Genomic DNA, 14,060 nt, shown 5'->3' with positions numbered 1-14,060 from the left:
TCAATAATTTTTTTACATTTGATTAGGGATGACATGTGGGTAGGTATCATTTGGTTTAGTTAGGTTCGGTTTGGATCTTTGCAAATTTGGTTCGAATATTTATATGTTCGGTTTGGTTTTAGATTCAGATAACCCGTTTAATTTTTTAAAAACTTAAAGTTCATATATACTTTAAATTTCTCAAAACATAAAAATAAAAATAATATGTTACATATAAATTTGAATAATGTATACCAAAAAACTTAAATTTAACATAAAATTGGGTTAACTTAAATATTTGGATAGAAAATGAATAGATATTTTAAATATTTTGGTATTTTGAGTAATGTTTAGTTATTTTAAATATATATTTTTTACTATTTTTATATATTTCTAAATATTTTGGACAATTTAAAAACATCTTAAGTATTTTGTATATTTCTTTGAGATATTAATTTTTAAAAATAATATATTTAATTATATAAATTTGATTCGAATATACTCGGATACCCAAAATATTTTGGTCCGAATCGGGTTCGGTTCTGGTTTTTAGATACCAAAATTTTAAACATGTTCAGATATCTAACCAAATTGATTAAAGTTCTATACTATTTTGTAGATTGGATTTGGTTCGGTTATTTGGATTCAGATTTTTTTCCCAACCATATATTTTTTATTGTAACCAAATTTTAAATGAAAGTGACGATGGTTCATACTGATTTTGGGTATGCAACAATTTTTAAACCAAAACTCTTTCTTTTATGTACATGATTTATTTAGTTAATCATTAAAAAATGTTCAAGACCCATTAAAAACGATAGGCTGAACTGAAAAAAAGTTACCATTGATCACAAAATTTTCAATGTGAGGCTTGTACCATTTTTAGTAATTTATAATCTTTTTAAAAAATTCGAAATACAACATATAAGAAAAAATATAAATTTTTCTATTATATGCTTAATGTGATTGTTTAATTTATTTTAACAAATAAAATTAAACGAAAAGTATAGAGGATAAAAAATTATTATCAAATCTTTATTATTCATAATCATTAATGGTGATATATATGTCAATCATATTAGGAAGTTCTGTAGCTTTTATTTAAGGAAACAATAGAGAATATTCTTTTGTATATTAATAATTGATTTAATAGTTATTTAATAAAAACTATAATATATGTGTAGATGGACCAACTTATTTCTCTAACAATCCTCAGAATAATTCTCATGATGACACGTGGCTACCAAATAATGTTGCAATGTTCCAGGATTAATATATAGGGGATTAGTATATTACAACTATGAGACCATTTACAATATGGCATTGTTGAATCGATTCTTTAACTGCGGTATACTTTTCAATGAACATGCTGAAAAAACATAAATAATTACTTGGATTATTGGTTGTTGAATGCTTTTAACCAGTTCAAAATTAGAAAATGGGATCTAAAAAGAGTGATTTTTCACTTGATTATTAGTGATTTAAAATTGCTTAGACTTTTTATACCTCACTATATCATATCAATTATTTTATAACAAATTTATTTATTTATTTAAATATTCCATAGAAAAATCATCAATTATTTATTCTTCATAAATAGAGATCTATCTCATTTAATTTGGACATATAATTTTAATTATATTTCTTTTTATAAAATATAATTAATTTGTACATGTTAATAAAATACAATTAATTCTCGTTTATTTATTTTAAATAACACCGTTTTCTACTTTATTTTCGTAATTGCCATGCTGACCCTTTTTTCTTCTCCCCGAACAATGAGTAAATCTCTAAATTAGTCAAAATTTCCTATCAATAATGTGGCAATTTTACTCGATCCTAATTCTATAAAACTTTTTTTACCTGATAGATATTAAAAATAAATATAATTAAAATTATATGTCCAAATTAAATGAGATAGATCTCTATTTATGAAGAATAAATAATTGATGATTTTTCTATGGATTATTTAAAAGAAATATAATTAAAATTATATGTCCAAATTAAATGAGATAGATCTCTATTTATGAAGAATAAATAATTGATGATTTTTCTATGGATTATTTAAATAGATTTTTTATAAAATAATTGATATGATATAGTGAGGTATAAATATTTTTAATAATTTTTACAAGTTTTAATATTTTTGATAATACTCACGATTTTTTAATTATTAAGTTATTTACAAGTTTTAATATTTATAAAATCATCTAGAGATTTAGGGTGGGAAAAGATGATTTGGAGGTTTAATAATAACATCTATTAAAATTTGTTCAAGTTAAGAAAATTGCAAGTAGTCTAGTGGTTCAGCAATGTAACGAGTGTGTCTTTGGTCATGGATTCAAATCCTTTGAGATGCATTTAAAAATAAAAAATAAAACGACGTCGTTTGGACTTAACGGAGATTATAGACGACGTTAAACCCCGTCTAATCAACCGTTACTCCGAGTTAACGTCGTGTTAGATTTGGTTTAGTCAAACTAAATTGAGGTTCAAAATGGTTATTCAAACGACCAAATTTGAAAATCCGTGATTTAAATGACAATTTTCCATTTTAGATCCCATTTTGGCTATCATAATGTCCAGTATGGGTGGACACTTCGGTTATTTTATCGATTCGGTTCGGATTGGTTAATTCGGTTCTAGAATTTTTTCAGTTGAAATAAACCATAATTAGTTCGTTTGGATTGGTTTCGGTTCGGTTTGTATTCGGTTCAGTTTGTATTTCAGTTTGGTTTAATCAGATTTTCTTAGTTTAGTTTTTTAAAAGAAATCATGTTTGAAACATCAACGCATGGTAATGAAATCATTATGTTGGTAACAATAAATTATGTGAACTAAATCCAATATAAAACTAAATCAATAATTTTTTTGTGTTTAAATGTAAAACCAAATACTAAAACGTAATCTACTTATTTTATATTATTATCTTTGAATCTAATTTAAATATTATAGGAACTAGGAGTAGCACTTCGGTTATTTTATGGATTCGTTTTTGGTTCAGTTTGCTTAATTCGGTTCTATAATTTTTCCAACCGAAGTAAACCATATCTAGTTTGGTTCGATTTTGATTCGGTTTGATTCAGTTGGTTCGGTTTGACTCTGTTTGGTTCTGTTTTCTTGCCCATCCCTAATGTCCAGGCTTGAATAGTCAAATTGTACCCGTACCAGTATCTAGATAGACATCAAAGCCTTTTTCTAACCCAAAAGAAAAATTGGTTTATCATAACCGAGCAGGTTTCGAAAGATTGTAACCACAGAAACATGAAAAGTCAATACATGTTTGGGCTCAGAATCAGATCAGAATAGTACAAGTTAATTATTGTAGGTTCTAAAGAGAATGTCCAAATCCCGACAGTGTGCACGAGGGGTTTAGTTGGATCCAACTTGGCCTCTTTAATGCTCATTTAATGATATAAGGACTACACAGTTCCTCCATCTCAGCACTAATAGGAGTACTATTTATTAATAATGCATTTTTTTATTATTATTATTATTATTATTATTATTATTATTATTATTATTATTATTAATGTATCTTCTCTATTATAAAAAGTGCAATTTGAAAATTTTCTTATGTGTTTACATAAAAATGTTATTTTAAAATTGCGATACAATTTATATCTATTTCAGTCACTAATATTTAATTACTAATATTTCTCCTATTTTATAAAAGTGTAATTTTGATATTTTTATTATGTAATTACATTAAATATCATTTAATTTTTTTATACAGTACAATTTATGTTATTTTAATCATAATATTAGTTAATACATTAATTTTATTAAAAATTGAAGTATATTTCAATCATTTTCTTAATTAGTGTGAAAAAATCAAAGTAACAACTGGAAAAAATGTAATACAGCGAAACCTCTATAAATTAATAATGTTGGGACTACACCAAAATTATATTTTTTATTAATTTATAAAAATTATTAATTTATCAATATATTAATTGAACAAAAAATTCAATTTGTAACTATAAAATTATATTATTTTATAGAAATTTTTAGTATATATGAATTTATAGATTATTAATTTAAGGAGGTTATACTGCATTAAAATTAATCCCAACTCAGTTCTATATCTATGTTTATACTTCCCTCTAAAAGGGTTTTATTATAAAATGAGTTTGCTCCAATGTATAACTATATAATAATTTTAGAGTAATTGCACGCTATATACACGTTTAAAAGTTTATTTGCAGATTTGGTAAGGTACACTAAAGGCACTGTTCGTATTTTTCTAATGGCATTTTTATCCCTATTACCTATGTATTTTCATCTCTCTCTTTTCTCTGATAAACCTCACCAGCTCTTTCTTCTTTGATAAAAAAAAAAACTTCACCAGCTCCTCTCATATATAGTGCGGCGGAAACAACATCTCTCTCCCCCATCTTTATCTTTCATGGAAGAACAATTATCAGGATCAAAATAAGATATCTGAAAAAATGTTTCCAAAACTGGTTGTTCTTCTCTTCTCTTTAGTATTTCTCTCACATTCTTCCATCATTCATGTCTTAACGGTACAAACTTCCGTCAGTTAACTAGAGCTTTCCGTTACGTCTCTGGTTTCAACTCTTCCTGGTTCTCTAACTGCTCCGTCGTCGTAACTTACATCTTCCGTCAAGAAAGCTAAACGTCACCGTTTCATGGACTCCATTACGAAACCTCACGCGCTTACGTGTCCTGGATCTCTCCAACAACTTTCTCGATGGCTTTGCTCTGGTCTAAACCCGGTCTTATCTCCGTCGATCTTTCACGGAATCAGTTTGGTGGTTCGATACGAGTAATTCCCGGCTCTTCTTGCGTGACTCACGGATCTCGGAGACCCATTTACCCCACGTCCACATCCATACGCCTCTATAACTCGGATCGGGTCTAGCCCGCTTCTTGCTATTTGTTCGATGGGTTTCTTCGTCTTCCACCGGAGACGGTTGTTTGACGGAGGACAGTAATCGCCGATCTTCTACTTTTTTCCATGCGATTTCTGGTAAAGACAAGATGATGATGGTGAAGGAAGAAGATGGTTTAGAGGTTGCTTTGAATCTCGAGCAGTTAGAGGCGATGATGGGTAGTGTTCAATAAGATGGTTTAGCTCATCTCGCGGCGGATGCTATTCAATTTTATTAATTTGATTTATGGTAAAACTTATAAGATTTAAGATTTATTTCTCGTTTATGTTTGATGGCTCATGATGGGATTCCCGAACAAACTTGATTTCTCAATACACATAGATGACTGAGTGTTAAATTTAAGCTGCCAAGATTGTTTTTCTAAAAAACAAATTGTTACGGTAAATGTGTAAATCAAAAAGACGATGAACAGTAACTCGTAAAATATTAGCTCTGTGTTGTTGTGGAGTCTTGTGTAATTTCACCCATCTTCCTTGCATGATTCTACAAATAACTTTTTAATGCATATATACCTAATTATCTTTATGTTCTTGTATTTCCACCAAAATAGCTCATAATTTTATTATATTTTTAAAAGAAAATATAAAAGAATATTCTCTTTAGAACCTATAAGTTTTCTTATATCCTATAAGTTTTACTCTTATAAATTTTATATTAGTCTAACCCTTGAAAATGTGACTCTTCAGTTTACACAGGCAAACCCCCAAAAGGTAACAAACACTATATACTTCTTATAAATTATCGAAAGTATTTTTTTTTCTGACACACACCAAAAGGCTATATATCACTAAACAGACAAACGTTTTTTCATTCAATTTCTATTTGCTGGCTCATTCAATCTGGTGGAATTAAGATCGAGACATATTGCGATTGGTCACTAGAGACATAATAGAAAAAGTGTGCGCATCTGGTTCAGGAATTAACTAAGAACTAACTTTAAACATAATTTAACTAAGTAATTATGTGTCAGTATCAGTATCAACTTAACCGGATCGGTATCAGTAAAACGACATAAGAGCATTCCAAACGAGTAATAAGTACTGTAGTAGTTCTAAAAAAACGAATAGTAACATTTTAACTAGAAAAACGGCATCATGTATTAGCTACTCGTTTTCGAGAGGCGGAAGCTTGTTCAGGTTTGCCGTCGTCGGCTCTTGATTTCCGGAGAGTGAAGGCTTTCATAGCCTTGCATCGCCGGCTCTAGATGTTTCAAGCCTCGCGTGAGGTTGGCTTTTGGTCCCGGTTGTGGTTCGGGGGTGGTCTGTGGTTTCTGGTTCTAGTGGTTAGCGGCTTACTCAGGCGGGTGAGATCTCGGTAAGTTCGATGAATATCTTCACAGTGAAGTTGAAGCGAGTGAAGAAAAGTGATGCGTTGCATCGGAGGCTCGCCGGTATTACGAGCTCTAAAGAAATGAGGTTACGATGGTGATGCGACGGTGGCGTTTCGAAGTGGCGACGGTCAAGATGAAGCGGTGGAACGCGTGTCGAACTGACGGTATTGATCTAAACACGTGTCCCGCTTCGCTGACGCGTGGGCCAGCACGAGCAGCCCGTTGGTGTTTGGTTTGGGTCGTAGGCTTTTTGTCTTATTATGTCCAGAGTTGTTGGGCTTCTAGTTTTTGCTTTGTCGGGCTTTCGCCTTATAGCTTTTGGGTTTCGGACTTGTAATTTTTGGGCTTCGGGCCGTTTATAAAATTCTAATTTGGAAAAAAAGGTATTAACTACTCGTTTGGAATGCTTTTATTTTAACTAGAAAATAGAAAAGTAAGATAATGTTCCTTTTATTTCAATTTAGTTTGTATTATAAAACAACAATTAAAATGAAACGCATGGAGAAAAATAATGAAAAGTATAAACCAATGTGGATGACCTAATATAAAGAGGTGAGCATCAACTTAGAAAGTTCTGACAATTTGTAATAACCACAATGGTGACACTTCGCAAGATAACCAAAAAAATCATCGTAAAATGTGTAGTGGCAAAGACGAGTGTGCAAGCATAGTTTTCAGATACTTTCTCTGTTCTCTGTTCCACAGTAGTGATTATGCTACTATTTTTGAATTTAATAAAAGCTTTGAACTGACTTTTCTCTTGTTTCTTCTGTTTTATTTAGTCATCGTTTTAATTTTGTATATAAATTTATTTTAAAAATATTTAACTTTTTATATAAAATCATCATTATCTATATAACTAAACACATTTCAAACAAATGAGAAATAGAATAATATATTAAATTTATAAATTAATAAATCTTATATTGAAATTATAAAACAACATTTGTTTAAAAATAAAAATTTATTCTATAACGACAATTTAATTAAAACGGAATGAGTATTTTTTATTCGTAAGAAACTTTCAAGAGCTCTACCAATGTCAATGTCTTTAAAGCATCAAAATCAATAAAAGTTCTAACAAGCTGCTCTCTAATTATAAAACTAATATAATTTTATGTTGTAATTAAATTTTAAATATAAATAAAACTAAAGTAATAATAAGATGACATCTATTATAACATGGTACATTTTTTTATTTTTGTGTTTTTGTTTGAGAACACCCTTTATCCTCTCTCTACTTAATTTTTTTCTTAATCTCTCTTAATTTTTATATTAATACTATTATTTTATTCTTAAGAGTACCCTTAAAAAAATATTGTTGTGGATGCTCTCAGTATATTTTTCCATTTTGGACTCTTTTCAAAAGAGTTATGCTAGTAAGAACTGGATATGATATAGTATATACAAAAAAATATATTTATGTACTAGTAATTTCTAACAACCTATATAGTATTACGGTAGTTCCAAAATACCATGAGATCGTTATATGCAAGTTCACATTTTATCGGAAATAAATGTTTTAGAAGCGATCATAAGGCAACGATAACCTATGTAAGTTTAGGGGACTAGTCAGAAAAACGACATACAGTACGTTATTGCAATTATCACCGACAAAAAAAAAAAAAAAAAAACAATTGGGGATAAATAAATTAAAAAGAATTAAGGCAACGATTGGAAAAAGAACAGCAGCAAATGACCCTTTGTACCGAGGACTTATGTTTGACTATAAAAGAGACTGAAAACTAGACAGAAACCTACTACTTACAATTGCATACATAAAAGAAAAAAACGTCTCTCTTCGAAACCCTCCGTTGTTCTAAGTTCCAAGAAAGAAAGATAAACATAAATGGAAGCACACAACGTAGAGCCTTTGATAACCCCTGAAATGAAAAACAGGGGAACTATAGAGTTACTCTACAGAGCTTTGCAGCAAGGCGACGCATCAACGGTGGCCAAATTGGTGGCCAGTGACGTGGAATGGTGGTTCCATGGACCTCACAACTGTCAACACATGATGAGACTACTAACAGGGGAACCACCGAGCCAAGTTTCGTTCAGGTTCGAGCCAAGCAGTGTACAAGTAGTGGTGCCTGGTCATGGCTGCGTCATAGCAGAAGGGTGGGAGGGTTCACACGTGTACTGGGTCCACGTCTGGAAGTTGAAAGATGGAGTGGTCACTGAGCTAAGGGAGTATTTCAATACGTGGATAACTGTTACGGATTACAGTCGTGGGGCAATAGGATGGGACATGGGGCGTTGCACGGTTTGGGAGAGCGTACCGAGGGATCTAGCTCGTGGTTCGTTACCTAGCTTGCTGTTGGCTATTTAACTGTGTAGACTAAAGTATAACACAGTTGTGTCTGGTGGTTATCTCTTTACGTAGTAAATTAAAAAAAAAGCCTCAAGATGTTCTGAAAATTTTAAAAGCCTTATGTGTGTTTATGAACCAAAAAGGTATTGCATCTTTCTTGTCCTTGTTATAAAAATGTTCTACTTTTTTTTAAGGTTCATCACACATCATACTGCTTCTGTTTCAAAATAATGTGTACTTCATCTGTTTCATAATAAATGTCACTTTATACTTGTACGCATAGACTAAGAAATCATTTAATTTTGCATATTTTCTACTCCTTTCGTTTCATATTAAATGTCGTTGTAGATAAATTTTTTGTTGCAAAATAAGTGTGGTTTTATCATTTCAATGCAGAATTTATTAATTTTATTCTCCTGTTTATTTTTCTATTGGTTGAAATATGAGTAGATATATTGGTAATAATGTTTTTATATTGAAAATATGCAAAATTAAATGATTACTTAATCCGTGTGCAGAAATCTAAAACAACACTTAATATGAAAGAAAAAGAGTATATAAAGCCACCATTACCAATATACCTATTTGTATTTCAAACAATAGAAAAATAAAATGAAAAACAAAATTGATAAATTTCGCATTGAAATACTAAAACGACATTTATTTTGCAACGAAAATTTTTCTCTACAACGATACTTAATATAAAACGGAGGGAATATGATTTAGAGTTTTCATATTTATTAGTAAGAAATCACGTAATTTGCATTGAAATGCTAAAACCACATTTATTTTAGAACAAAAAAATTTCTCTATAACGATACTTAATATGAAACGGAAGGAGTATTGTTTAGAGTTTTCACATTTATTAAGAAATCACATAATTTTTTATAATAAATACATTATTTTCTATATTTAGCTATTTCCTATGATTTTTACCCAATCAAAAATTAGTAAACATAAATAATGTCTTTGAAATTTACAATTTGGCATTATTACATATATTGAAAATGTAAAATATAAATATTTTATAAGCAAATTTTTTTTTTCAAAACATGGATTACATTCTGAAGCAGAAGGAGTATGATTTTGGAGTGTATACGTTAAAAGAAAAACGATTATCGAGCTGTGGCAATATTTTTGAAAGCATCGACACACCTTGATACTAAGAACTAGGCGTGGGCATTTGGGGTCCTAATCGGATTTTGGTTTTATCCAATCGGGTTTCGGTTTTTCGGGTTTATCAAAATCAGCTCCATTCGGATTATTTAAAAGTTCGGTTCGGGACCGGTTCGGATTCTATCGGGTTCGGGTCGGGGTTAGTAAATCTTCAAAGAACCAGTACAACCCAATGTACTTTCGGGTTCGGATCCCAATCGGTTCTTCGGTTTAAAATATCTGATTTTGTACCTACTTTGTATCCAAAACATAAGTAAAATTGGTTTGTTTTGGTTTCAAATACCTAATTTGTACCTTTTTATAACCAAAATATAAATAAAATCGATTTAAAAATAAGAAAGAATCATCAACCATGATTATTCAAAATCAAACGAAAGAGAAAATCATAAAAGGAATACTACAACCTCAAGAAATGAGAAACATTTTGACTGAAAACAAAATTTAAATCTAAATCTAAATATTTCAAAATTCAACAGCCACCTATAATCATCAATCTTCATGTATTAGAACCACCAAACTTTATGTAATAGATAAATATTTCAGATGTTCAATATATCTTAATGTATTTTGAATGCATATTATGAATTGAGATTATGTTTGGTATAGATTTTTTGGGGGTTTTGAATGTTTCGGGTTCTATCGGATATCCATTTAGATTTGGGTTCGGTTCGGGTAATACCCATAACCCGAAATATCAAAAAACAAGATCCACTCGGTATTTTATGTCAGGTTCGGATCGGTTCGGATTTATTTTTATCGGATCGGATTTGGTTCGGATTTTCGGGTTCGGTTTATTTCCCAGCCCTACTAAGAACCATTCCAAAAATTAGTGATTGAAGATCTCACACACACACAGAAAAGTTTCTCTCTCTCCAGAACTCGCTCAAGTAAACCACCTATCCCTCCAGTGTCTGGTGGCTCTTCCGCCGCCGTCGCCGGCGGTGTTTCTCTTCTCCCCTCTCGTTTTCCTCATTTGCCTCTTTATTCTCCCCTGTTTTTCTCACTGATATACTTACCCCTGGATACACCGACGGATCTTCAAGCTTTATACTCTGGCCAAGTGGTGGGTTTCTTCTGAAGGAGGTGTTTCTGGTGTTCCGGTGAGGCGAGAAAGCAGGGGAGCAAAGGAGGTCGGCTTTTTGGGCGGCCAGATTAGGCTTCGTGACGGTTAGTCTCCCTCCTGATGGTTTCTCGGTGATTGGATTGTCTGTGTTCATCCGCCGGTGTCCAGATAGCTCCTCCTCTCTTTCCTTTTCCTCCTCGCGGTTCTGGTACGTGGTGTTTCGGTTCGGTAAGTGATTGCTGGACTTAGGTCTCGGGTTGTGTTCTTTCGTTGGTCTGGACGGTCTGTCACTGTCTCAATGTATTGCATAGACTAGAAGCTATCTCATGTTCTTAGAGGAGCATTGTGTGAGGTTGTTCTTGAGTTTAGCTGGTCTCTGAGCTCCGGTCTTCCTCTTTGACGGCGCGGTTGGGGATGTCCTATCCCAGTGTCGATGCAGGTCATTTGGCCCTCTCGGCAAGGTTTCTTGGTACCCGTCTCCTCTACTAGAATGGTTCCCTTTCAGCCCGTTGTTATTGCGTGGTGAGGTCTGGAGTTCCTGTGCTCGTCTCCGGTGGTCTCAGGTACGGTTCTCCTTACCATTCATCCGCCTTCCCAAAGCTTTAAAGTGTAGCAAGACCAGCAGAGAAGGCGAATGGGATGTTTTAATTCCTTATCCGGATTAGTCGACCAAGCAATGTGACAAAGTCTGATCCGGAGCTGTTACCCGACGGCTTGGCTGTGTATCTTACGGAGTTTAAGCTTGCAAGGTCATATGTCTGTGCCGCTTTTATTCAAATTCTCTGCTGTAATCTTGTAACTTATGCCCAATTCGGGATTATGAAATAATAATAAAAAAAGAACCATTCCAAATTGGAGAGTCGTAACATCAGTTTCCAGTAAAAATAAATAAACTCATATATCATCAAAGAGTGCAAAAGCTACACCATAGGTGATATGAACAATTGTAGGAACCTTATTACACTACACTATATTATACTATACTGACGACAACTGATATTTATAAAAATAATAAGAACAAAAATTAAAAATTACAATACCAAAACAACAAATAAAAAAGAATTGCACAGAGGTGATTAATCTCTTTTCTTAAATCTTTAAATGCTCCGTAGTGTGACGGTTGCATAACATAATAAATTCCAGAATTCAACTGCAAATAATTTTCTGAATTAGCGTTACTCTATCAAAAATCTGACGAAACTGATTTTGTGTTGCACTTTCAGACACAAAAAATAAATACTAACACAACTATTCTAAGTGGGAGAAATTTTTTTTCTCTTTGTGAAAATTTTTCGTAACTGAATATATATTACAATATGGAGAGTTGAATTATATAAGCTTCTTCCAAAGCCATAACAAAAAGAAAACGTAGGCATTAATTGTCATAGTTAATTTGCACCCATGACTAGCAAAGTCAAAAAAACGTTTTTTTGTTATCAATGAAAAAGTATAAATGATTCTTTTAATTACTGATTAAATTTGGTCAAAAATATTAAAAAATATTAGACTACACCAAATCTTAGATCTAATCCCAATCCAACTCCGAATCAAATACCAAACTTGGTTTAATTCATTTCGGTTTGATATATAAATATTTATTTGAGTATATTTTTCACTATTATACAATAGTATAACCATTTTATTACTTCTCCATATTTTTATGTGGAACCATTTACTAGTTTTTAATATAGTCAAATAATCAAGCTTTACAAATTTTTCAAGTCAATAGTTTTGGATCAACATTTTTTATTCAAACGAACTTTGTTTTTTTTTTTCTTTTTTTTGATAACTCTTGTATCTGGACAGCCATATTCCCAACTATTCTTCCGAAAGGGATCCAGCGCCCCAACGGAAGGGATGTTAAATCCGTTGTAGCCAAAGCTCGAATCCAGATGGCAAGCAGTACAGCTGTACCTTCTTTACCACCAAGCTACGAGCGCTTGATTACGAACTTTATTTTAGACATATGAATACGCTACTTCATAGTGTTTGAAAAAATAGTTCCAACATTCTACTCAGGTTTTTGTGTGATCAAGCTCGAGATAGGTTCTAGTAAAATCTAGAACTTCTCTGCTTAAAAATCGAACGCTTCTCAGATTTGCTGGCGTTAATTTACTGAATCAATAGCGTGCGGGGATACCTTTAGATAGTTAATCTCATGCACACGTCGAATCATCCGATTAGAGACCTTATTTATGGGCCTTTGTTTGAGGCCAACACGCGTACTCATCTCTTTCTTTAGATGACTCTTGGGTTTCTCTATCAAGCCCAATTCAAAGTTTCCTGACTTGCTATAATATTAATACTAGATTTTGATTAGAGTTTAAAAAAAAAAACAGATTTAAAAACAGATTTATTTTCAGAACAAACACAATTTTTTTTGTAAAAAAACAAATTTATTTGATATAAATTTGTATTTTGATTGTATCTACATTTAAATGTTACAAAAAACATTATATTTGTGCAAGTTATTATATGTTTAATACTCTAATGGAAATATTTTGATTATAAAATATATAATTATGTTTTAAAATAATATATAAATATCGAAGATATGGTTTTAAAATATGTACTAAGTTTAAATAAAATCATATTTTTTTGCATTTATCAGCTTTTTGAGTTATTAATGTAATTAGTTAAATTATATATGTATTATGGAACCCTGATCTGAAACCCAATTAGACAATGAGTATATATTTGATTGCCATATCTGAAAAAACCGCTACCAAACCTGACCCGCAACCAAACTAAATGAGTCCCAAACACACACACACACACATATATATATATATATATATATTTTTTTTTTTTTTTTTTTTTTTTTTTTTTTGTCATCAGCAGAAAAACAAACACACTCTCATCCGGTCGCTGAAAACCATGCCGGCAACTCTGCATCCATGTGAACAACAAAAGACGGTTGTGTCCTGGCACTACGTGCTAGTCGAATATATATATATATTGTACTTGTAGTAATATTAATACCTAAATTAAAATTACAAATCAAATATATTACTTATTTTGGTATTTATGGATAAAATAGATCTAAAAAATATATGTTTACTTTTGAAAAAAATAATTTATTTAAATTAGATTTAATGAGTATTTTTTATTTTTAGTTATTTTAACAAGTTTGAATAATTCGAAAAAAATATCATACCGAATTGGATAATTTTGGTTAAAAATAACCAAACCAGAGCCATATATAATGTATATCCAAAAGATTTCATATTCATTTATATGAAAACATATCCAATCGGATTTATGAGGATCATTTAAAACTCA

General features: G+C 31.3%; 1 protein-coding gene and 1 long non-coding RNA gene across 2 annotated transcripts; both read left to right on the top strand.

Annotated features, from left to right (window-relative positions):
- Positions 1 to 7,998: 7,998 nt before the first annotated feature.
- LOC130499709 (wound-induced protein 1) lies at positions 7,999 to 8,815 on the top strand. The gene has a single exon (XM_056994057.1). It carries the CDS (start codon positions 8,075 to 8,077, stop codon positions 8,555 to 8,557), a length of 483 nt encoding a protein of 160 aa, XP_056850037.1. The 5' UTR covers positions 7,999 to 8,074; the 3' UTR covers positions 8,558 to 8,815.
- Positions 8,816 to 10,559: 1,744 nt separating this feature from the next.
- On the top strand, positions 10,560 to 11,630 carry LOC130508757 (uncharacterized). Its single transcript, XR_008942941.1, has 2 exons — positions 10,560 to 10,986; positions 11,207 to 11,630. It is a non-coding gene; the product is annotated as an uncharacterized LOC130508757 (long non-coding RNA).
- Positions 11,631 to 14,060: the final 2,430 nt, after the last annotated feature.

Source organism: Raphanus sativus, chromosome 2 (genome assembly GCF_000801105.2).
Source record: "Raphanus sativus cultivar WK10039 chromosome 2, ASM80110v3, whole genome shotgun sequence".
Lineage (NCBI taxonomy): Eukaryota > Viridiplantae > Streptophyta > Magnoliopsida > Brassicales > Brassicaceae > Raphanus > Raphanus sativus.
The sequence above is the reverse complement of the archived record's forward strand: the minus strand, read 5'-3'. Positions and strand labels throughout refer to the sequence as shown.

What these genes read in the sequence shown, in the direction of transcription:
- LOC130499709 (XM_056994057.1), top strand. Translation starts at nt 8,075, where the DNA reads ATGGAAGCACACAACGTAGAGCCTTTGATAACCCCTGAAATGAAAAAC.